The sequence below is a fragment of the Sander vitreus genome, chromosome 13 (genome assembly GCF_031162955.1).
Source record: "Sander vitreus isolate 19-12246 chromosome 13, sanVit1, whole genome shotgun sequence".
Taxonomy (NCBI): Eukaryota; Metazoa; Chordata; class Actinopteri; order Perciformes; family Percidae; genus Sander; species Sander vitreus.
This window is the reverse complement of record NC_135867.1, coordinates 7,199,481-7,223,749: the sequence shown is the minus strand read 5'-3', so window position 1 is coordinate 7,223,749 and position 24,269 is coordinate 7,199,481. Positions and strand designations below refer to the sequence as shown.

Here is a 24,269-nt window from a genome sequence, read left to right as displayed (position 1 = left end):
GATGGAGGGATTAGTTTCCTGCCCCAGATAGTCTAAACACTGACCTGGCTTCGTACTCCAAATCTCAACCCTCTGTTTGTTGGTTTTATCTGGGAAGATTGTGAGAAGGGGCCACTGTGTCGGAATTTGGCAGAGTTTACTTTGCTGAATTTAAAGATCTGTTTCACCCTTTGGAAGAAGCCGTTGTCAATGAGCGAATAGAGGAACGTATCCGAGCCTTCCTTCTAGCTGCTTTTGATGTGAAAATAACAGAGCTGTGCCACCGCTCCTGATGCCACGTCTCCTGGGACCACGGAAGCAGGTTTCTCAACAGGAATATATTAGTCACAGTCGTAGGCTGGGCCTTTTTGGAGACATACAGCTTCTGCCATTTGTTTGACTCTGTGGAGTACCCAGTCCTCAGACAGTATACACTTACTGCATTTCAAATGCCATCAATCAGGTGTGTTTTGTGTCATTTGTGCTTTAAACCTGCATTAATTTATAAAAAAAAAAAAATGTAATGGCAGAGCAACAAGCTGTAAGCACATCATTGGGATATTAACACCCTATATAGATGTAATGTGTTAGCAAAGAGTTGCCTATTTACACATCCAGTAGACATTGAGCAAATTAGCATTTATTTTGGTTTCCAGCCACCAGATGAATTTCCAACATTCACTCTCCTTTCAGCTCTGTTTTGTTTTCCACTAACTCCTGAGAAAAACATCTGGCTCTTTAGCGGCTAAATGCTCAACTATGCTTACCAGCTAGCTTAACTTTTTCAGTGAAAACAGCTGCCTGCTGGTAACAGGGGCGTTGAGGGCGGTGAGATCGAACTAAGACAGAAAGTTGCAGCTGTAAAACCAAAACAATGACCTGAAAGATGCTAAAACTCTCCATAGTGATGAGGGGAACAGTATAGTTGGGTTTTATTTCTCTGTATAAGAATATTGATTAGTGCAGCTTTACTATGAACTTTAACAAGATAAAAAAAAAAGATCAACATGTTTGCTGTACTGTACTTAAAGGGATACTTACATTTCAATCCAGCTCTGTGTCATCTTTGTGTGGGCGTTTCGCGGCATCTGGTGGATTTCAGCAGACCTGTTTCAAGCTCCGTGCATTGGCACCATGGAGGAAAGACACACACCGTTTATCTAAACGCACTGGCAACACTGCCATGACACAGAGCTGGATTAAAATCAGCAAATTATCTCTTTAATGAGGGGTTATATGTATTGATCAGAGCAACTTTAGATGAAAGCTTACAGGGAAATAACAGCAAGAGCCTAGAGGTAGATGACATGCATATAGTCGTCATGTCATATTGAATTGTATTTCAAGATTTAAATTGGAATTTTCTGAATTTTGGGCCATGAAAAATCAAAAGAAGGAAATCTCTGCTTTCGGCTAACCGATCAAATTAAATACCTACCAAATCACGGGACTTCATCACAGTGATGCAACAGTCCTGTAAATCCAATATGGACATTGCGTTGTTCAGTTCTGCTCCTTTATTTGCAGCATTGCTCACAATGGTCTGACACACCCAGTGATATTAAAGGGAGAGCAAGCTCATTAGACACACCCAAATCCACAATTGATTTTCACATCTGATGTTTTCAGTCCTTTGGGTGGATCCCATAATAGTTATTTTACATCAGTTGTTAAATGGTGGATTACCAGGTAAGACCATACAGTGCAGTACAGTCCTTGTTACTAATAATATTATTATATTTTATATATATATATATATATATATATATATATATATGTATGTGTGTGTCTATGTATAATTATATAATAATTATACATATAATAATGTTACTAATGGCAAATTCACTCACGGAATAGTGGAGCTATTTATCTGAAGTACCAAACTACTGAAAACATTGGTTTCTGTCCTCTTTCAAGAAAGCCATGGCATGCTTTGTTAGAAAACACTGCACCCCAAAAGCAAGGTTAACTGGTTATAGAGTAACTAACCCCTTAACTGAATGTCAAAGAAGGTAAATAATGACACAGAGCTCATGCCTATGAAGTGACAAATCTCATCCTGTAACTTGGCAGCATTAAGCTAAATCAACCAAATATTGAAGGTTTGCCCTCAAAATGATACATTGGTCATTTGAAGAGATAATAACACCACAAAAAAACTGTTTGTGCTCATAGGAAACATCTTAAAGGTTTGGATTTTTTCTCTTAAATGTAGGACATGGCACTTTGGTCAAAAACAGTGACCAACAGTCAAAACCCTTCAAGCTCAACCCCCTCCATCTGTTAGTGTCTGTGCTGCTCGGCCTTGCACAGCTGCCACGAGCACTGCTGAAGACAGCAACACAATATCAGTCTTGATTAGTCCAATTTAAAACAAAAAGAACAAGATGATAGCCATTGTGGGAAATGATCATAAATAGGCAGAGTTAAAGAGGCCAAAGAAAGAGGTGTGTGTATGTGTGTAACCAAAGTAGGGAGAGATGGGGGGATAATTGGGGGGCGGAGGAGGAGGGCCGAGACGAAGCTGTGGAGGTTTCATTGTGCAGAGCTGATGAATAGTTGGATTCAGATGGTGGTGGGAGGTGGCCAAGCACAATGGTGAAAGTAAGGGCTGTGTTTCCAGTCTTCCTTCTGCCGAGGATCCTTTTGCCTTCACTCTACTGTTGCCTCAGCAACCCAAAATCATGGGTTAGCTCAGGTTTGAAACGCTGGCCAGGATCACATGTTGCATTGGTTGATCGTGTGTAAAAAAAAATTTATCCTGCCATCACTGTGCATGCAGACCTGTGCACAGATGTGCAGTAAGAGAAAAATGTTGAAGATGACAGATTTCCTTTGAGCAGCGGGCCCATATACAGAGGCTTAGTCCTTGCTGCAGCGGCTGCGGGTTCGGTTCCGACCTGTGGCCCTTTGCTGCATGTCATTCCCCCTCTCTCTCTCTCTCTCTCTCTCTCTCCTTTCATGTCTAACATGTCCTATCAAATAAAAGGCCTGAACATGCCACATTTTTTTATTTTTTATTTTTTTATTTTTTTTTTATAATAATCTTAAAAAGAAACTGTAAGAAAAAAGATTTGGACAAGAAATTAAATTATATTTAGTAAAAACAAGAAAGCAATGAGATTCTATAAACAAGAGTTAGACCAACAATTATTGTAAAACATGAACTAGTACAGTAACAAGAAAACTGGATTGAAAAAAATGAACTGTCAAATTAGTTACATTGTGCTTCATGTCGGGAAGAAACAAGGTATTGTCAGTAAAAGATCTACATAAAGTCCTCATAGAAGTACAGCTTTGAAATAATCTGGTAAACATTCACATAGAGTCCATGAGAATAAAGGTTAAAAGAGGAAATACAGTCAGTGCTCCTCCCTGCTTCTCCAAACTGTGTGCCGACCGCCATCTACTGTAGGTGATACACTGACTATGGATAAGTACCTCATATAACCCCACTTCAAAAGATCAGAACTATACCTTTAATTTCAAATGTGTTTGTGTGTGGATGTGTAAACCTAGGAGGAGGAAAGACAGGGATTTTAAGTTGATCTAAAGACTGATTTACAGTATTCCAATATATTCTCAATATTTGCTATTTAAGGGTATTTTTTAATGAAATCCCCAAAAAAATCTAACTGAATTCTGGCAAAAATGTTGGACCATTACCTTGTTGGCAGGAAGGTTTCATTTACAAACCATCTCTGGTGCTTTGGATGGAGTGCATAATCCAGCTGTGAATCCAGCTGCAGATATGGGTCAAACACAAAGTGACTTATGGCTGATGTTAATGCTGTATGTCAGTCTGCTCTGGGCGATATTCATTTTGACACATTACAGATCAATGAGGGACCTGAATACTCCCACAATATGTTCAGATTGTCAATATCTTTTGGTCAGTTGATATGTATGATGTTTAACAGTGCAAGAACAGCAGCAACGAACAAACATGTCACCTGATTCAGACAAAAGCAATTGGACTACCTTTTCAAATGTCTCTCCTAAAAGCCTGCAGCATACTGTAGTTGTGCAGTTCATCTTTAAGATGAGAAGCAAAATTGTCAGCAACAGTTTTCCCCTATTCTTTCTACTGGAAGCAGCACATTCCTAAAAACTTTTAAACTGTATCATCAAGTCAAAACCCCTTGGAAGTTGTACCCGCATTGTGCCGAATGTGTCTCACATCACAACATATGGGAGCAATTGAGGCATAAAGCACAACCATTGGGGCCCACAAAGCCCCAGGCCCTCTCTCAGGGTGTCGGAGAGACAGCCCTGGCACCAACTATTCCTGCACACACACACACACACACACACACACACACACACCACAGATAAACACAGACTTTTACTGGCAGTGCAGTGCAGTAGACCGCGTGCTAATGGTGCCCTGCTCAGTTTACAGGCTGCTGTGGAAAGAAACAGAGAACCAGCTCATCTATGCATGTCAAACAGGCGATATCACAGGGCTGCATGGCCGGGTTATTCACCAGCACATTACAGATACCGTTTCTCTGACCCACTTTTCAGGAGGAATTAGAGAAACGCCTAATCTTGCACAAACTGCACTGTTGTGCTGGATGCTGCCTCACAAGCAGTTTTCTTTTTGCCGGCATGCCACGGTCAAACAGGATGAATAGTGTAAAGGCAATTCTGCTGGACCTTGAATGAGGATGATCTCACAATGTATGTAGTGTTTACTACTTGACCCTCCAATAAGAAATGTTTTAGTGAAGAGAATGTGATTACAATAAGACATACTGATAATTTCCATGCACGTTTTACTACATTAGTTTGATTTCAGTAATGTTCATGTTTTTTTCTACGCTTACCTGCTTTTGTTGCTTTTGTTATATGAAACCTTTTCCTGCTCTACAACATTTAATATAATATGTAATGTTTTTCTTTTTCTCTAGACGCTCCACTCAAGCCCACCACACCAACTAAAATCTCTGAAGAGGGCGACGAGGTTTTGGGGGATTACACAGTGGGTGAACAGGTCTGGGTCAACGGTGTCAAACTAGGAGTTATTGCCTACCTAGGGGAGACCCAGTTTGCCCCGGGACAGTGGGCAGGCGTGATACTGAATGACCTCGTTGGCAAAAATGACGGCTCAGTGGGCGGCGTGCGCTACTTTGAGTGCCAGCCCCTCCAGGGCATCTTCACGCGACCCTCGAAGCTCACCCCACAGCCAGTCGGAGAGGGAAGTGACAGCCACTCCACTGACTCGCTCTCTGCCCAGAATCTGACTCAGCAGGGCGGCAATGGCGCCCCCCATGGCCAGCGGGTGGTGGTGCCACTGAGAGAGGGCCTGGCACTGCTCAACAGCGCAGTGAAAACAGGCAACGAGTCGGGGTCCAACATGTCTGACAGCGGTTCGGTTAAGAAAGGTGGGGATAAGGATCTTCGAGTTGGAGATCGAGTTTTGGTGAGTAATTCTGTGTTGCATGACAAATGGTTTGTTAGACAGGGTTTCCTCTCGTGATGCGATTTCATCATTGAATTTAAAAAATGTAATTCCCAACTTCTACAATCTGAGAAGTTAAAATAAAACGTTTCTCACAACTGACGCTTGTGGGAAAGTCATGGAAATTTACGCATGTGCCGTGATGGAAACCTTGAGTATCATCCGTCTGTCACTGTCTATATGTGCTTATCCTGTGCAGGTATGCTGTTTCTCCCTGTTTCCTAGTCTTTATGCTAAGCTAAGCTAACCGGCTGCTGGCTTTACCCTCATACTTCACAAACATTAGAGTGGTATTGATCTTCTCAACGAGTCTGCGACAAAAAGTGAAGGATTAAATATCAATAATTTCACTATTCGTGCCAATCTGACAAATACAATTTAATCTGTTTGAAAGTGGACCTATTATGCTCATTTTCAGGTTCATTTTTGTATTTTGTGTTTCTACTAGAACATGTTTACATGCTTTAATGTTGAAAAAACATTATTATTATATTTTTCTCATACTGCCCATGGCTGCTGCACCTGTATTCACCCTCTGTCTGAGATGCTCTGTGGGAGCGCCTGTGTCTTTAAGCCCGCCTCCCGAAAAAGCTGAGAAATCGGGCATGGGTTGACATCAGCTTGAGCTGAGACTCGAAAACAGTTGGAAGCGGAGTGTTCAGAATGGTCTGAAATCTGAGGTTTTGCTGACAGGGATTTCTTTAACATGTGTTTACCTCATTATTTTAAGCTTTGAGCAGGTTTAATTATGAACATCTGACATTGTAACATTATATACATATATGATATGATAAGGAACGGCATAATAGGTCCTCTTTAATTTGATTTTCTATAAATATTTGAGACTAACAAAATCCATAGGAGATGAAAGTAATTAGGTGAGAGTCCCAGTGGATGGCTTATTACAGTGTTATGAAGCCCTCAATAAAGATGGATTAATGCAGTGTAATGTGATACGTGGTTGATCCCCACAGGAACGTTCTGCTTTTCCTTATTCTGCCTATGACTAGAATGCAGCCTTCATCCATGGTACCTTTTATCCTTTAGTCTACCCTTACCCAACAAAAGAAATAAATGTCAAAGTAAACCTCTGCGGGAAGAACATTTCTATCTGCATTTTGCATATTTTCTTATTGACCCCTATTAGTGTACAATGTTCACTTCATGGAATTATTGGCCCTGGGTCACATTGCTTTCCATTTACTGATGGGCACAGGGGATAGTTACATCAGATCCTGTGCAGTTTGAAACTGGGAGCTCGAGAAGCCTTCCTCCTGGTCAATATCGTAAATCACTCCGGATTACTTTCAGCACTTAAGAGAGGAGAGACCACTGCTGACACATTGATCACTGAATCCATCTATTTCCTAAGCCTCTCCCGTGTAATCTATCTCACTGCGATGGCTTGGATATGCTGCCATCCAGTTGTGTCACGCCCCTCCTCTGCTGTTGGAAATGAAACACTGCCTCCAAAATTTTGTGAAACGAGCACAGTGTGAAACTCAGATTACGCATTGTGGACGTAAAGCAAAGACAATTTTCCTTCACTTGGTATTAAATGATGTGATAGTAGCAAGCTTAGGATACACAGTTTTCACACATTTAGTTGAACTGGAGGCATCTTTGGCACCACAGTCCTGTTTTCTTGCAGAGAAGTTATCTTGACCTAAGGTCAAACTTTGGCAATGTTTGTGTGTCATTGACTAAATAGCAGCCATCTAGACATTGCCTAAAGAGGTACTCAGAATATTTTTAACTGCAGAAATGTTTCCCCACAGAGAGACAACCTCAGAGGCTAAACACATGATGACTGTCTCCATTTGCCTTGGCACCCTTGATGTCTTGAGTACCCACAGGAAGCACAGAACTGCCTCTCCTCTGCTGGCTTTAGTATTTCACCAGAGGCTGTCTCTCTCTGCTACTGTAGAGTTTGGTAAAGGTTAAATGAGAGTTCCCTTTCAGAGTGGCTGCATGCAATGTGACTGATGTTTATTTGGATAGTTTGAAAGCCACTCCAATGGCCGCTAGTCAATGAAATTGTCACATAACACAAACATACCACGGTTTAAGTAGCATCATTTGGGTGTAAATGGAGTCTAAATGACTTTATTAAACTTAGAACTTAGAATAAGAATAAATGTCTCCTTTCCAAATCTGATTTCATGTGGTATGAGCCGTATAAACAACCATGTTAACAACCAACTAGGATTTTACAGGCTTATCCTGTTTCATTATATGCTCATTCACTTACAATAATATGCTTTTTTCTAAGTAACAAGACCAAGAGTCTACATTGATGCTAGTGGCTCTGTGAGGGTGTACTGAGACACAGCGGTGCTTTGAGCTACATGCTAACAGGCTCACAATGACAGTGCTAACATGCTAATGTTAAGCAGGTATAATGTTCTTAGGCTAGCAGAAGCCAAGATGGGGCTTGTGCTGACTGGCTGTCTTAGCACTGCTGGCACTTTGACGCTGAGTCACTGAGACATCACACAGTCATGCTGATGGCCAACCATCTCAGTTTAATGTCCTTTGACACCACACTACTTCTTCTTATTTGGCCTCAGTGGTTTAGGAGATGGACAAAGTCAGAGGAGTGGAATATTAATTTGACAATAGAAAGATGAAGAGTGACTCACCATACCCTTTTTTGTCCTTGTCGTCAGTTCCATGCGCCACTAAATCCAGTAGTGAGGAGTATGTATTTATATATGGGGCCTTTTTATGCCTCTGTGCTGGCGACAGCCGTAGCCAGAGGCATTATGTTTTTGGGTTGCCTGTCTCTCTGTTCGTCCTATTCTCATGAACGCAATATCTCGGGAATGCCTTGAGGGAATTTCTTTACATTTGGCACCAACGTCCACTTGGACTTAAAGCTATAGTGCATTTGATATTAATGAACGTCCGTTACATTCAAGCCATTGCCAAATGAGTTGCTACAAAGCTAATTAAGACTATCGGCTCCACACAACTCTCTCTGTATTTATCAGTATGGCTATGTTCAGAAGATTGTGTTGTCCGGTGACTTAGATAGAGATAAATAGATAGTTAAAGATAATTACTAGTGCTGTCAAACGATTAAAATATTTAATTGCATTAATGTCATAGTTAACTCGCAATTAATCGCACATTTTTATCTATTCTAGATGTCCCTTGATTGCTTTTTGTCCCATTATTGTGCTTGGCCATCAAGTGGTATTTCAGACTGGACGTGCTGCGATGATAGCTCAGTTCACAACGACAAAACACACAGGTCACTTTGGTCTTGTCAATGGAACCATTTGGCAACTTTTTAAAAGTAAACGTTCCATTCAGAATCTAATTGGCATCCATTTCGTCTCACGCTCGCCATCCACTCAAAACGTAACGTTAGCCTACTACTCTTTGACCGGCTCGCAAGCCCAAAGAAGTGTGTGCCGCCTGTAGCTAGATCTGGTGTGGTGTTGTAGTTTTTCTAACATTACTAGTTGTTGCAACAGCATGTGAAAAAAAACTACAAAGTTTTCTAGGACAAAAAGAACGTTAATCTCGCGATTAAAAAAAATTGATGCTGTTAAAATGGGTTAATAACGTGTTTAACTGACAGCACTAATAATTACCTCTTCTGAAGAGTCCATCATGTTTTTTTTTGTCCTCCGTGTCCTCCTTGGCTACTAGCAACTGCAACGGTCTAGTAGGATAAGATAATGAATTGACATTTTATACCCATAAGGTCAAAGGTCAACTTCACAGTGACATCATAATGTCCTGCAAAAACACTTTTCTTGCCATTATTCAACGCCATAACTCAGAAACAGAAGGGGAGACATTTGGTTGGTTACTGAATTGTTGTTGTAAAAAAGATTGTTTATATACAGTAAATGTGTGTGTGTGTGTGTGTGTGTGTGTGTGTGTGTGGAAACTGCAACTTGACTGGTTGGCGGAGGCATACAACCATGAGGCAGTAATTCTAGTTTTGGAAGGTCATGGTTCATATGTTAAATGGATGTTTAGAATTATTAAATGTTTATTGTATGGAAAAAAGCTCTGCTCTGTGGACTTTCCCACATTGTGTACATTCTGTGCATATTAATTTGACTGCTGCTGAACACCCTGTTACAGGTAGAGATGCTGGTGATAAAAGTAGAGCTTTAATGATAAGTCAACAAGTGGCCTGCGATTTTCAAGTGTGAAGTTTTGCGGCTTTTTATTGTTACGTAATTGTAAATTTAATATTTGTGTTGGTTTTGGAAATTGATGAAACAAGACAAAAAAAATGAATCAAAGAAGGACACAATGTTCTTTGGAGGAAAACACAATTTGAACAAGTGATCAGTGAAGTCAAATGTAAAGCTTGTGTGTTCTGGCTGTAGTGTGATGTCCTTGGATTGGTATTGTATTTCTGTTATAATAGATGTTTCTCTTAGACATTTAAGGATATTGTGACCAGTGGGATGTTTGTACATGTCAATGAGCTTTTGTGTCTCATACATGTGGTCACCATGTGTGAAAGACATTCAGCAGCTGTACTAGTCAGTTTTGCATGTTGGCTGACCCCAGGGGCAGTGGGCGTGGATTTCTAACTAACAGGAAACCAGTGTTCCTGACTGGGAAGCACAATGCTGTAAGATGTGGCTATGTGGCACCCTAGATATGTCGCCAAGGGAAAATGATTTCCCCTTCAGTCATAGTTCACATTCCTTAAAACCTAAAAAGTTAAGGCATTACAACTTAAACTTTTTATCTGTAGTTACTGCTCTCTGCCTTTGTAGGGCAGCACAAGTGTCTGAAATATCATTTATTGCGTCTGTATACTGAGTGTGTATTATACTGGGAGAAATAAACGAGGTAGTGATTTCATACACAGCCCTGGAGAAATAGTATGCTAATGCTATAACATTTTGGGGGGAGAGTTAGATGAGAGAATCAACATCATTCTCATATCTCTCGGTTAAATATAAGACTACAGGCACTAGCTGGTTATCTTAGCTTAGCACAAATACTGGAAACAGGGAGACGACGAGCTTGCCTTTGTCGAATGTTAACAAATACCAACACAAAAACTGATGTGCAAAAAGGAGGTTTTATTGGGGGTTGTGTGCTGGACTATATCTTAGATGGGAGCAGTAACAGGCTAGCTGTTACCCCCTGTTTCCAGTTTTCGTGCTAAGCTAAGACAAGCTAAGCTAACCGGCTGCTAGCTGTAGTTTCATGTTAACTATATAGATAGTCTCGCATTGCCAGACGTTCCATTGTCTTCGCATTGCTAGTCCACACAGCATTCTGGGATGGGAGAAAAACGTACTCTGGTTTATTGACATGGCTTTAAACCAATCACAATCGTCGCACGGAGCCACAGCGCCGCTGCAAAATAGCCTCGGGAAGGAACTTGTTTTGGTGGAACATGTGTACGTTCAAAAGTTGTTTTTGTCGTGCGAGAGAACTCAGATTGGACAGATAGTCTAGCTAGCTGTCTGGATTTACCCTGCAGAGATCTAAATCGACCGGAGTTCCGGAAAATTCCAACACAAACAAAAGGGAAGGTAACGGACCTCCGGCCGAAAAGAAGGACATACGGCGGAATTCCCGGCAGCAACGGAGCAATCCCGGAAGTAGAACGTCATGGATATAGATTACCATACAGATATTAAAGTGATGTTGATCTCATCTCTTTTCCAGAAAGCGAAGAAGCGCATTTAACAAAATGACAAACTCTTTGTTTAACCATGTTTATTCCATCTAAATAAACTATATTAAGGTTTATTAAGACACGTAATAACCAGCAGTGGTACTTCTTCCACAATCACTTCCTGAACTGTCTTTCTTTCTGCATGTTGTTTTTATAATTGAAAGACCTTTTACTCTGTTGTAGGTGGGAGGCTCTAAGATGGGAGTCATACGCTACATGGGAGAGACAGACTTCGCCAAGGGTGAATGGTGTGGGGTCGAGCTGGATGAGCCCCTGGGGAAGAATGATGGTGCAGTGGCTGGTACAAGGTAGACACACACACACACACACACACACACACACACACACACACACACACACACACACACACTATGTATGCATCAAGCTCCCCAAATTCCTTTGCTTTGTCCCCTAAAGGGAAATTGAGGGGAAGACTGTGGCTCCATCTGTTCAGTTGTTTGTTCTTTGTTCTATCATCTGTTTGTCCATGAAATTACACTGTCTGACCCGTTAGCCCAGAGCTGGTCTGCACTGTTGGTCTGGCATTTTTTATGCTTCATATTTATTAAATGTAGGGTTTGCATTTGCTCACCTCCAGTAATGGGAAATGTTTTAAATAGCATTAATACAAAATCCCTAACCTCATGCCCCTCTCCCTGCAGGTACTTTCAGTGTCTTCACAAGTTTGGCCTGTTTGCGCCGATCCACAAGGTCATCCGCATCGGCTTCCCTTCCACCAGCCCGGCCAAGGCTAAGAAGAGCAAACGGATGGCCATGGGGGTTTCCTCTCTGGCCCACAGCCCCAGCAGCTCCTCCATCAGTTCAGTCAGCTCGGTGGCCTCCTCCGTGGGTGGACGACCGAGCCGAACTGGGCTGGTAAGATGACGGCAGTGTGCCTCAAATACGTACTAAGAGAAAAGGGGCTGTTCATACAGTGTAATGTTGCTGCTTAAAGGAATTGTTTGACAGTTTGGGAATTACACTTGCTCACTTTCTTGCAGAGAGTTAGATGAGAAGACTGATACCACTGTCAGACATTAGAGTGGTGTCAATGTTCTCATCTAACTCTCTCCAATAAAGCAGATAGTAGTATAGTAGAAAGTATTCCTTTAAAGTAAATAGGGGAGTAAGTAAACTATATTTTACAAAATTTCAATACAGAGTTACAAGGCACAATACCATAGAATTTCAGGGAAATTGAGGTAGATGTCAGCTATGGTAGGGAGAAAGACACCTTTCCGCAGTTTCCACTAATTTCTGCAGGGACCTGCGATTTGAGACTTTCCGTACCAGACAGAGATAGTTTGTTTTTGTCTTATTTGTGCAGGTTTAGCGGCCGCAAAAGCCACACAATCCTTTTGTGAAATCGCCTGTTAGTGTCTTTTAAGACTAATAACTTCAGGAATGGTTGGCAACAAACTAAAATGAATGGAACATCAGGGTATCTCACATTGATTTTAGCTTCTGGTTGCAAGCCGGATCTTGGATGGAGAACCCTTGCCTTTACTTACTTAATTGTTGGCACCAGTGTCAGACGGCGCTGCAAGCAGCCATTCTGAATTGTCAAGCTGATCACCCTGCACAAACTATTCACTGTTATTTACAAAGATCTTTGGTGTACCACGTTCATGTTGTTAAATGTTAGGAAAGTATGCTCTGTCCCTACAGAAACTTCTTATACCACACATGAACGCAGTGTTAAAACCTCAGTCAGTCGCTGCATTATTGGCAGTGAAATATTCATAGCATCCATAAAAGTATAAATGACTTTTTTCTGCAGTCCTTGCTGTAGTACATAATAGATGTGTCCACACAAAAGCAAGAATTCATGACCTTTGCAACATCCAGTAACCATGTGTTTGACATTTCAGCTGTTAGGGTCTTCAATGTTTCTTTATCAGAAATGCTGCAGACAAAAGAATGCAGGGTTATTTGTGACATGTTAATGATTTTATGTACAATATAGTATCACTAACAACTACTTTGGTTTTCAACTAGAATGCCCTTGTTGAAGAAAACTCCATTATCAGTATTATTCTGAATTGAACTGATCACAGGCAGGAATCCTTTCAAAGAGCACACTCTAGTGGTCAAAGGAAATGCTGCATCTTTCAGGACTTAATATTTTAGAAGCAACGTGACATCATGACTTTGTGTAAATATACACGTCACTTTCCTAAAGCCAAGTGGCGTGTTATCTGTATGCATTTTGAGCTATCCGCGTGTATATCTACGCTGTATACAGCAGACGGCAGTCTACTGTATCACAGCGTAAACATACACGCCACTTTCTAAAGCCACATGGCGTGTTATCACGAGGCTACGTGTTATCGCGAGGCTACGGTTGGTTTTAACGTCACACGTGGGGGGAAAAGAAAAACCGGTTGGAATTAGGAAAAGAAGAACTGGGTTGGGTTTAGGAAAAGAAAAACGTGGTAAAGAAACAACACACGCAGAAAACGAAGGAAACCTCACACGCGGGACGCAATCCCCACTCTCCTGTGTGAAAGTCCTGTGTTTTACCCATCCAGCACCCCGACCAACCTCCCTACGCGGATTTCTCCCTCTCTTCTCAGTTGGTAGAGCAGGCGCCCATATATAGAGGTTTAGTCCTCGTTGCGTCTCCTGCGGCCGTTTGCTGCATGTCATTCCCCCTCTCTCTCCCCTTTCATGTCTTCATCTGTCCTGTCAAATAAAGGACTAAAAATGCCAAAAAAATAATCTTAAAAAAGAAAGAAAAAGTTTACAATGTTTATGTCTAAGTTCACTTCAGTTTTACACAAGATCTTACTCTTGTCAGGATGAGAAGGCTACATATACAGAAGGCTGGGTATTTGTAATATTTTTTTCTTCTTAGGGATAACAAGCTTTGCCTTTTCATAATCGTATAATAATTAACCTGTGATTACATGAAAGCAGTCGTTATGTCAGGTTTAGTGAGTCATTTTTTCCATGATCATGTTGTAAATCGTGAAACTGGTTTTGACTAGATGTTTTCACGTAATAATGAAATATTAAATAGAGATCCCAAGGAAGCAATGCATATTCCGTCGAGATCACAGAATAGCTGCTTTCCTGTGATCATTAAACAACTATATTATATGAGCTCAGTGAAAAAAGAGAGGTTGATGTACAGTAAGAGAAATAGATATATCGATCTCAACCAGATGTGTTCTGAAGGAATCCCTACTCATTCCTACCCTTATTATTTTCTCTCCTAGCACTTTGATTGCCCCTGTCTCTCCACACTTCCCTACATTTTTAAACCTTTCGTCCAACCTCTCTTCCCACTTCCTCCCTGTTCCGTCGCATTCTTTTCTTTCCCGCACACCCTTCATTCTGCTCAACTTTCTTAATGTTTTATGTCCTTTCTGTTTTTCAGCTGACCGAGACATCTTCGCGCTACGCCCGTAAGATCTCGGGCACCACCGCGCTCCAGGAAGCCCTGAAGGAGAAGCAGCAGCACATCGAGCAGCTGCTGGCCGAGAGGGACCAGGAGCGAGCCGACATGGCCAAGGCCACCAGCCACATCTGTGAGGTGGAGAAGGAGCTGAGCGTCCTCAAGGTGCAGCACATGCAGGTACCCAATATTATACATTTCTGCATTTCTGTTGTTGTGTTGGGCATACACCAGTCCGCCCAATAACTTATGTAACAATAAATCGGTTGTAGGTCTCATAAGTGCCTTCCTTCTTACTATCCACAGTACGTAACGGAGAATGAGAGCACCCTCCAGCAAATCAAAGCCATGTTGGCCAGCACACAGAAAGATAAACTGGAACTGTCCAATCAGCTCGAAGAAGAGAAAAGGTAATGACAGAGTTGTGCTACTTTCACTCTCTCATGCAACAGTGCTGGTACATAAATCTAAATGCGAGTCATTGTTCTGTGTTATATGTTGAAGTGTCCACAGGCCTTTACAAAAATATCATTTCAAATCATCGTACATTGAATTTTACGTTTGTTCCTCTCATCTTGTACTTCAAACTTGGTTTTACGCATCATCACATTTTTACATTATCATTATTTGAAAACAAAAGATTTTGTCTGAAATGTTGATCTCTCTTTAGACTTCATTAATGAATTAATTCCACTGTAGTGTCTCTAGAATGTCTCTTAAAGGAATACTTCACCCCCAGAATGATCATTTGCATATCAACTTGTGTCTGTGCATAAGAAAACGCACGTGTCTGGGAAGTACTGAGCATACGACTGGATAAACGAGATTTGGATTATACTGCACGAGTTGTTTGAGAATTTGTAAACGGATGTTTTGATAGTTTCGCTGTTGTTAAACATGGCCCCCTGCTTCAATTTAACAAGAATGTTCTCCGTATTGGGATTTTTAATTCACCATTGAGGCATGCGACAAAAGTTCTCTTTAAGAATTCACGTGGGTGAGGAATAAATAAACAAACGATCATTTTGGGGGTGAAATATTCCTGTAAAGAAATAGTTCAACATCTTGGGAAATAAACTTATTTGTATTCTTTCTGAGTGAGATTAGAAGATTGGTATGAATCTCATGTGGGTGCATTATGTACAGAGCTAGAGTAAGGACATGGTTAGCCTAGCTTAGCATACAAACTGGAAACAGGGGAAAACAGCCAGTCGGGGCTCTGTCCAAAGTGAAAAAAGCCAAGCAACACCTCTAAAGCTAATTAATGAACACATATCTTGATATGTGCAATACCCAGCGAGGCTACACAGAAGTACTAGGTGGGGGGATAAATTGTCGCGTTTTTACATTTCTGTTCGTGTACGGATTAAACAAATGAGATCCATTGTGTACACGAGACAGTTATAGAGTTATTGGTGGGTTTGTTTTTTCACTTATGATAGAGCCAAAAACCGGTCCTTGCTTCAGCTCCATACTTAATGCACAGAACTGATTTATCCATCTTCTAATCTCGCTCTCGTTAAAAAAAAAAAGCAAAGAAGCAGATAAGGTTAATGCCGACAGTTACGTTTTCTCTCATGACTGTTGGGACAAAAGTTGTGATTTCTACAAAAACAGACGGATCACAAGACAGTGTGAAATGTGAGGTTTAGAAACCATTGTGCGTAAACCATGTTTACGCACAGTCTTATTATTCTTAGTGATTTAACAGTCCATGATGCTTTGACGTTTTCATCCTCTGTGCCACATCTCGCACAACCTTTTTGTTTAACAGGAAAGTGGAGGACCTCCAGTTCAGAGTAGAGGAGGAATCCATCACCAAGGGAGACCTGGAGGTATTTATCAGCTTTATTTATACCTATAAACTGTATCAGTAATGGAATATATGTGCTTCCTCATGCTAAAATACAGTGTATCCTTTAATATTGTGGGACCTGAGAAGGTAAAAGAAAGACTATAAGGGGTTCAAACATCCAGTAAAGATGATAATGTCTTTGGGAGGATGGCTTGGATGCACAAAAGCAAATGTGTGCACCTCAACGTTTTCTGTATACCACATAAAAAATGTAATTTTAATTGAATTTAGTTTTAAATGGGTTTCATGAGAGGATGATCTGGACTTGAACCCCTCTCAACTGTGACAGCTTCCCCAGTCACTAGGCTTACCCCAGCAATACAGATCTTTTCATGAAAGGAGAGCAGTGGCTTTCAGTGGCAGCATGTTTTGAGGGCAAAAGTCAAGCAAAAAAAATGCGAGGATTTAAAAACCATGAATAAATGGCTGACTTCAATGATGGTGTTACTTGCACCTCATTTTAAGTTATGCAGAGCTGAAGTCTGAATTCCATTAGATAAGGTACAGCTATCTGTCCTCTCTCCTGTATGTCCCTTGAGAAAGAGCCTGAATGTAAGGTGAATGGAATTTGTTCACTTCAAATATGCTCTTGGCTTTCCCTGCATTTAGCCTCCAAATATATAATATATACACCGAGAAACACATTTGTCATTGCGCAGTCAAGTATTTTATTTCTTTAGAAAAAAAGGCAAAAGACTATTTGAGAATACAGATGATTTTTTTTTTTTTTTTAAACTTTACTACAACTACAGCTTTTGCCTTCTTTATAATAGAGCAACATGTTCCAACACTGCATGGAAGCCATCTTTTAAACAAGGATGTGGATAAAACACAGTAGGCTGGACTGATAACGGATTAGACTGGTGATGTTTTTATAATTTATTTGTTGTAAACAAGTCACACAAAAAGACGACGCTTTCTGACTTCCCTACCTTGTCTGTAGCACTCAGCCTCAAGCTTGCAAGATTCCTATCAAAGACTAAAATCTTTTAAAAAATGGTTACAAATATATACTTCAAATAAAAAAAAAAAGCATGAATTATATTATAGAGAAGAAGAGCACTGTAGTTTCTTTTAGTAACAATGTGACTCAAACAGGAGTAAATCGGACATTTATTGGGGACTATTTTCAGCCGTGGATTAATACACATTTTGTGCTGTAATGAGTATTTACAGCAGCAGGATGGTGTATGTGGGTTTGAATCAATATAAACTACACTGCCCGTGGTTTTGTAATTGAAAGAACAACAGTGTGGCTCATTGATGTGTTTTTTTGTTATGTGAGGTTTTTTTTTTTAAGGAACATTAACACAAATGAGCAAGTACAAAATACAAAAAAAAAAATAACATCTTACATGCAAAATGAACTTCACCTCAGAGCCTAAAGTTTAACTGACCTCAATCTCCAGCCTCTCCTCGTCAACTCTCCTCATCATACGATCGACTCTTTTCAGTCTCTATCATTCCCTTTGGATCTGTATTGGTCTCTTTCCCTTGGAGTCTTTTCTTCGTTTTCTTCTTTTCTATCAGTCTTTTGTTCCTCCCTGTCTTTCTCTTTGTTTCTTTCTTTAGACTCAGAGGAAAATGGAACGTGCCCATATCCGTCAGCTTGAGCAGAGCCTGCTCCTCGAAAAGTCGAGAGCAGAGGTGCTTCAGAAAGACTTAGAGAAGAGGAGGGTAAAAAAAAGCACGAGCCCTCTGCCTGTAGCCTGCGTGCTTCTGCACCTGTTTGCTTCTTTGTTGATAGTAACATAACTCATAAACTGCACAGGTCATACAAGTCATACTCCACCTTGTCTTTGGTGTCCGAATTTACATCGAATCAAACTACAGATATATGAATAATAATTTAAAATCGATACACATACACATATAAAAGATCACTACTGTTATTTTGTTATACTGTTATAACACTTGTTAGTATGATTTGCTGAAAAAATACAAAAATACAGAACATTTCCAGCCTGTTCTTTTAAAGTATGTCTGATATACTCATCGGCCACTTTATTAGGTACACCGGTTGAACTGCTCCTTAACGCAAATGTTGAATTAGCCAATCCCGTGGCAGCAAGTGAATTAAGATTAAGATATACTTAAGGGGAAATCTCTTTTTTTTTTTTCTTTTTTTTTGGAAGAAGCATGTAGACTTGGTCATGACGAAGTTTAAACCAAGCATCAGAAACTGCTGATCGACTGGGATTTTTACGCACAACAATCTCTAGGGTTTACAGAGAATGGTCCGAAAAAGAGAAAACATCCAGGGAGCGACAGGTCTCGGGCCAATATGCCTAGTTGATGGCAGAGGTCAGAGGAGAATGGTCAGACTGCTTCGAGCTGATAGAAAGGCAACGGTAATTAGTTGTTACAACCGCGGTATGCAGAAGAGAATCTCTGAACGCTGATCTTTGAAGCCGATGGGCTACAGCCACAGAAGACCACACCGGGTGAAACTCCTGTCAGCTAATAACAGGGAAACGGAGGCTGCAATTGGCACAGGCTCTCCAAAATTGGACAACAAAAGATTGGAAAAACGTTGCCTGGTCAGATGAGTCTCGATTTCTGCTGCCACATTCAGATTTTAAGGTCAGAATTTGGCGTAACCATTTGGCGTAACAACATAAAAGCATGGATCCATCCTGCCTTTTGTCAAAAGTTCAGGGTGGTGGTGTTGTAATGGTGTTGGGGATACTTGGCACACTTTGGGCCCCTTAGTACCAATTGAGCATCGTTGTAACGCCACAACAGTGTACCCATCTTCTAATGGCTACTTCCCGCAGTATAAAGCACTGTGTCACAAAGCTTGAATCATCTCAAACTGGTTTTCTTAAATATGGCGATGAGTTCACTGTACTCAAATGGCCTTCACAGTCACCAGATATCAATCCAATAGAGCACCTTTGGGATGCGGTGGAGCGGGAGATTTGCATCGTGAATGTGCAGCCGACAAATCTGGAGCAACTGCGTGATGCTATAATGTCAACATGGACCAAAATCTCTAAGGAAGGTTTCCAGCACCTCGTTGAATCTATGACACCAAGAATTAAGGCAGTTCTGAAGACAAAAGGGGGGGTCCGACCCGTTACTAGCAAGGTGTACCTCTGACAAAGTGGCCGGTGATTGTATGTTGGTATGTTATTTATTTATATATATATATATATATATATATATATATATATATATATATATATATATATATATATATATATATATTAGGGCTGTCAGCGTTAAAGCGTTAATCATGATGCGATTAAGGGCCGACGCGATGCGATTAATTTTTTTTAAATTGCATGCCGTCATTTTTACAATTTCTTTATTGACATTTTTATAAAAGAAGTGATAACACAAGGGTGTAACAAAAGACCATGCCATTTTAACATTTTTTTAACCCCCCCAAACCCAACCCTGCATTGCTCAGGAATGGAAATAAAGACAGTAGTTATAACTCAACACCCAAACAAATAGTAATAATTATAAGTAATATAAGACAGTAGTATTACTAGTAACAGTGATAATGCTGATACAAGGCAAGAAAAAGAAAAGAAAAAAACACAGATGTGACAGAGTCACACATTTTTCTTTTGTTTTACAGTAAATAAATAATTACAAATCTTAAAATCAAGTTCATAAAGTAACTTTCTTTGCATTCATTTGATTCCCACTCAAGATACACTGGTAAAAATTGCTTTCGATTGTTAATATGTACTTAAAAACTGTTAATTAATCGCGATTAACTATAGAAATTCAGTGATTAATCACGATTAAAAAAAAATAATCGTTTGACAGCCTATATATATATATATATATATATATATATATATATATATATAAAGTCAGAAAAAAAAGCCTGAATGTCAGTAGTGAGTCCAGATATCCAACATGCCACTGATAGATTATTATGTTTTACCTTATATAATACTAAATTATCACATAGACATATATGCAGACTGACTTCATCCGTCTTCTCCTTCATTCCTACACCATCATATCATGAATCGCATTGACCATGCTCCTCACTGTTGACCCAGAGCTTCCCCTGAGACATCCGTCAGCTGCTTCAGCTTTACACACACACGTCTTCTGTTGCAGTAGCTGCTGTTCATTTTATTTTAAATTGCGATTAATCTTTTTTATTTAAAGGGTGGCTTTCAGATCAGTTGCCAGCTGCATTTTTGAGATGCCGGGATGTAACATTCATGACGTACTTCCATTTTAGCAGTTTAGTTTAGTAGTTACATAATTAGCAACACATGAGAAATGGCTAAATTGTTAATGGGATTCTTTACTGATTCTTAGATGAATGTTTCAAGACAAATCGTTTTGGCAGTGCCCATTTACATCACTGGTTGAGTGTGTACACCACTTTGACATGCAGCGCTGAACTTCAGAGAGAAAGCCTCTTCAATAATAGACAACAATGGTATCACAAATCAAACCGTTCAAGCTTGTGCTTTCAATTTTCAGGCATCAAAAGATAACAAAACTCTTTCAAAACGCTACATTTCTATATGCAGTAAGGTCTGCTTCTGCCAACAGGGAAGATGCTCTCATGACGCAGTATCCTTGAGGTTGGGTAAGAGAACCAAGGTGAAAAAAAAAGAATTTGATCTTGTTTTGGCTTTGATCCACTGCTGAGCTATCTCAATTCTTGACTTCAAATTGACTTCAGATGCTGACATCGACGTCAGATGCTATCGAGGACATTAACCTGGCATATTCTCTTTTTTACTCTTCTACTCCTGTGTGATGTGCCATAATCTGAATGCTATTCAGGCAACTTCTTTGATATGAATCAACGAGTAACTCTGATGTCTGGTAGATTGTTTTTCCCAGATGGTTGAAATTAACATCCGTGCACCGTGCAGCAGGTCCTCTTTCTTAATCTCCTTTTTTATTTATTTAATTTTTGTCTTGGATGTAAGTGTGTGGAGGATGTTTGCAGTTGTGTGTATGCGGTGTCACTGTGTGGAGGTTTGCTGCTGGCTTTATTATGTTTGCTTGGCTGCTTCTAGATGGTCAGAGAATGGCTGTGCTCTCATCTTCCACTTCTTTGCATATACAGTGAGCTTGACAAATATTTGGACAGTGACACATTGACCCCTTGGTTTTATGTCTTTGGGTGAAAATGATACAACGAATGATCGCCTGCCAACTTTAATATGGGGACAGCAGTATCATAAAATGAGGATAATAGTTTGTTTGGACTTTTTAATCTGTTTGGGAAATGCAACCCCCCCCCCAAACCGAACGTGGTAAGTGAACTGTCACAAAGATCATAGATAATATTGAGTGCCTCCGTTACATTCATGTTGCAAGAGCGGACAATCCCCATCATCCTGTGCATTATACAGCTGTCGGCTCCAATGCTCTGAGCTCGACAGCGACTTCGTTGTGTCTCTCACACCAGAAGCAGTCCTGTCCCAAACAAATCGGTTTTCTGGGCGCCTACCAGCTCCTCTAATGGTCACAAATGAACACGTACAAACCGAAAAAGTAAAAATGGACAGTTTGTAGTTTTAGGGGGGTTAAGTGTTTCTGATTTAAAACCCATTAAGCACTTAAGTGCACTCTGAAATCTGGGTACTAGGAGTACAGTCAGTCTTTGTATCATCTTGTATCTAAGGAGTACACCAAGGAGCCAAAATGTTTGTCACTGTCCACATGCTTAATGTTATTTATTTGTACCTTTTATATTCACTGGAATGCACTTGACTGTCTCTAATCCTTGCAAGGGTCTTCAGGGGTCTCCCTCTGATTTCTGCTCTGAAAGTCAGTGTCCCCTTTTCTTTGGAATGACATTGTTCAGTTGCAGAGTCACCTGTTACCTTCATAATGTCATTCTGTTGAAAGGCTGACATCTTTCTGCTATGGTAATCACCAGAAAAGAAAACTTTCAGTAGCAGTGATGGATGTTGTTTTATTTCTCTTTCAGCAAACCACAGTTGAAGAGCATAGTCGTATCATGCTGCTGGAGGAGGAGCTCAGCCTCAGGAGGGCTGAGTTGGAGAACCTCCAGGCCAAACTCCGAGGATCTGACACAAGCTCGCAGCAAGCCACCGACAGCGACGACGCCCCGGGGTCCGACACCCAGCCGGAGGCCCTCGCCCTTCGCACGCAGCTGGTGTTGGCGGGTCGCGAGCACCACAAGGAGAGCAGCGAGCTTAAAGAGAAGTACGAGGCGGCATTAGCAGCGAGCAAGCAGGAGATAGACTCGCTGAAGGCAGTGGTGGAGGACAAGAGCCAGGAGGTCAGTAGGATGAAGCAGAAAGTCCAACAGGCCAACAAGGAAAACATGGAAATGATGGACACCTGGAAGGTATTCTGTAATATTTGTTTTAACCCAATGCGAACTGTTCAAATAACTTTAGCAAAAGCAGTAGGGTCACTTCAGTGGAGCTCTGTGAATCACTCAGTCATGAAAGTATGTACAGTATGCTGAACTGGTAAGAGGTTTAAAGGCAGAGAGAATAGAACAGATCTTTGTTGTCATTGTTTTCAACAGCTAAACACAGTTTAGTAGCTCTCAATATGACTATATGTTAAATCTCAGACAAACAGAAATAGAAAAATGAAATAGTAAAATATAAAATAACCTCAACATGGAAAATTGAAATAGTCAAATAGAAAATGACAACAAAATAGAAAATTGAAATAGTAAAATATAACAAGATAAATAAACGCGACGAGGTGGCACTATATACGTGATGTTATTAGAGCAATACGTTTTGATGACTCTGTTCAAATTTGATGATTTCCATGCTGAAATATTCTGTGAGCAATGTAATGTTTCAGTGTTTCCAACAAAATTTGCGGAAAAGCATAGCAAACTTGAAAAGCAAGGATAACAATAATGGAATGAATGGTTTCCCAAGTACTACAACCAGTATAATCTAATAATTCTTCTCACTTCCCCTCTGCAGGTTAAATTTGACAGTTTAGTAATTGACCACCAGCGTTCCTTGGAGGAACTGAAGGCCTCATTGAGTGGTGATCGTCCTACTCCAGCAGGCACGGAGCAGGACGCCCAGGAGCTGAGAGCCGCTCTGGAGAGCCTGAAGACGGAGCACCAGCTGGAGATGGAGAATCTCAAGGCCAAACATAAGATCGAAGCCGCCATTCTGACCATGGAACGCGAAGACCTCTGCACTCGTCTTCAGGAGGCCAAAGACCAGCTGGCCGAGGGCAGCCAGACGTGGAGGGCCGAGGTACACACCAAAGGCGGCAAGCAGGCCCTGGAGGAGGCTACCGAGAAGCTACAGAAGGCAGAGCAGCGGCTGGCGGAAATGGAGAAGCTTCAGACGGAGCAGGACCAAAGCACAGAGGAGCTGAGAGAGAGACTGGAGCTGTCAGAGAAGAAGATGACGGACTATCAGGCTCTGCAGAAGGCCCAGGCGGAGAGCCAAGAGGAGATCCAGAAGCTGGAGGAGAAGCTGAGGGTGACGGCGAACCAGCTCCAGGCCATCCAGTCAGACCGCTACACATCCCATGATGCAAATGTGAGTGGCTGAGGAGAACTGATGAGTAACAAGTCAGAAAGCCAGTACCAATTATTGATATGTTGTCATTGCTTTGATTTTAAGTCCAACTCTTAACTTACTGTATCCTTTTCCAGGTGATAGAGGATAATGAAATTTCAGATGAGAAGATGAAGCTGAAACAGAATATCGAAGGTATCAATGTCCATCTATTTTAATACTAAGTACAATTTCATAAAAACAAACCATTCATATAATATCAAAAAAACTAATGGATACTATTATGTGTGTTGAAGAAGAATTAAAACCGCTTTTCAGTATAGATTTTACATATAGTTTCTGATGATAATGATAATGCATGTGAAGAATGGAAAAAAATGCACTATTCTGTTTGAGCCTGGACTATTTCTTGGATTTCCTTGAAGGAA

The 24,269-nt window shown here is 40.7% G+C and overlaps 1 protein-coding gene across 2 annotated transcripts in view; it reads left to right on the top strand.

Annotated features, from left to right (window-relative positions):
- clip2 (CAP-GLY domain containing linker protein 2) overlaps window positions 1–24,269 on the top strand; it is a 43,805-nt gene that overhangs the window by 7,832 nt on the left and 11,704 nt on the right. The window contains exons 3-12 of one of the 2 annotated variants that reach the window (XM_078266164.1): window positions 4,893–5,404; window positions 11,298–11,422; window positions 11,777–11,990; window positions 14,497–14,694; window positions 14,821–14,924; window positions 16,289–16,349; window positions 20,903–20,953; window positions 22,299–22,682; window positions 23,287–23,862; window positions 23,979–24,036. In XM_078266164.1, coding sequence (XP_078122290.1) covers window positions 4,893–5,404; window positions 11,298–11,422; window positions 11,777–11,990; window positions 14,497–14,694; window positions 14,821–14,924; window positions 16,289–16,349; window positions 20,903–20,953; window positions 22,299–22,682; window positions 23,287–23,862; window positions 23,979–24,036 — 2,283 coding nt within the window. The remainder of the gene's footprint in view (window positions 1–4,892; window positions 5,405–11,297; window positions 11,423–11,776; window positions 11,991–14,496; window positions 14,695–14,820; window positions 14,925–16,288; window positions 16,350–20,902; window positions 20,954–22,298; window positions 22,683–23,286; window positions 23,863–23,978; window positions 24,037–24,269) is intronic. The other variant, XM_078266165.1, reaches the window with a different exon arrangement.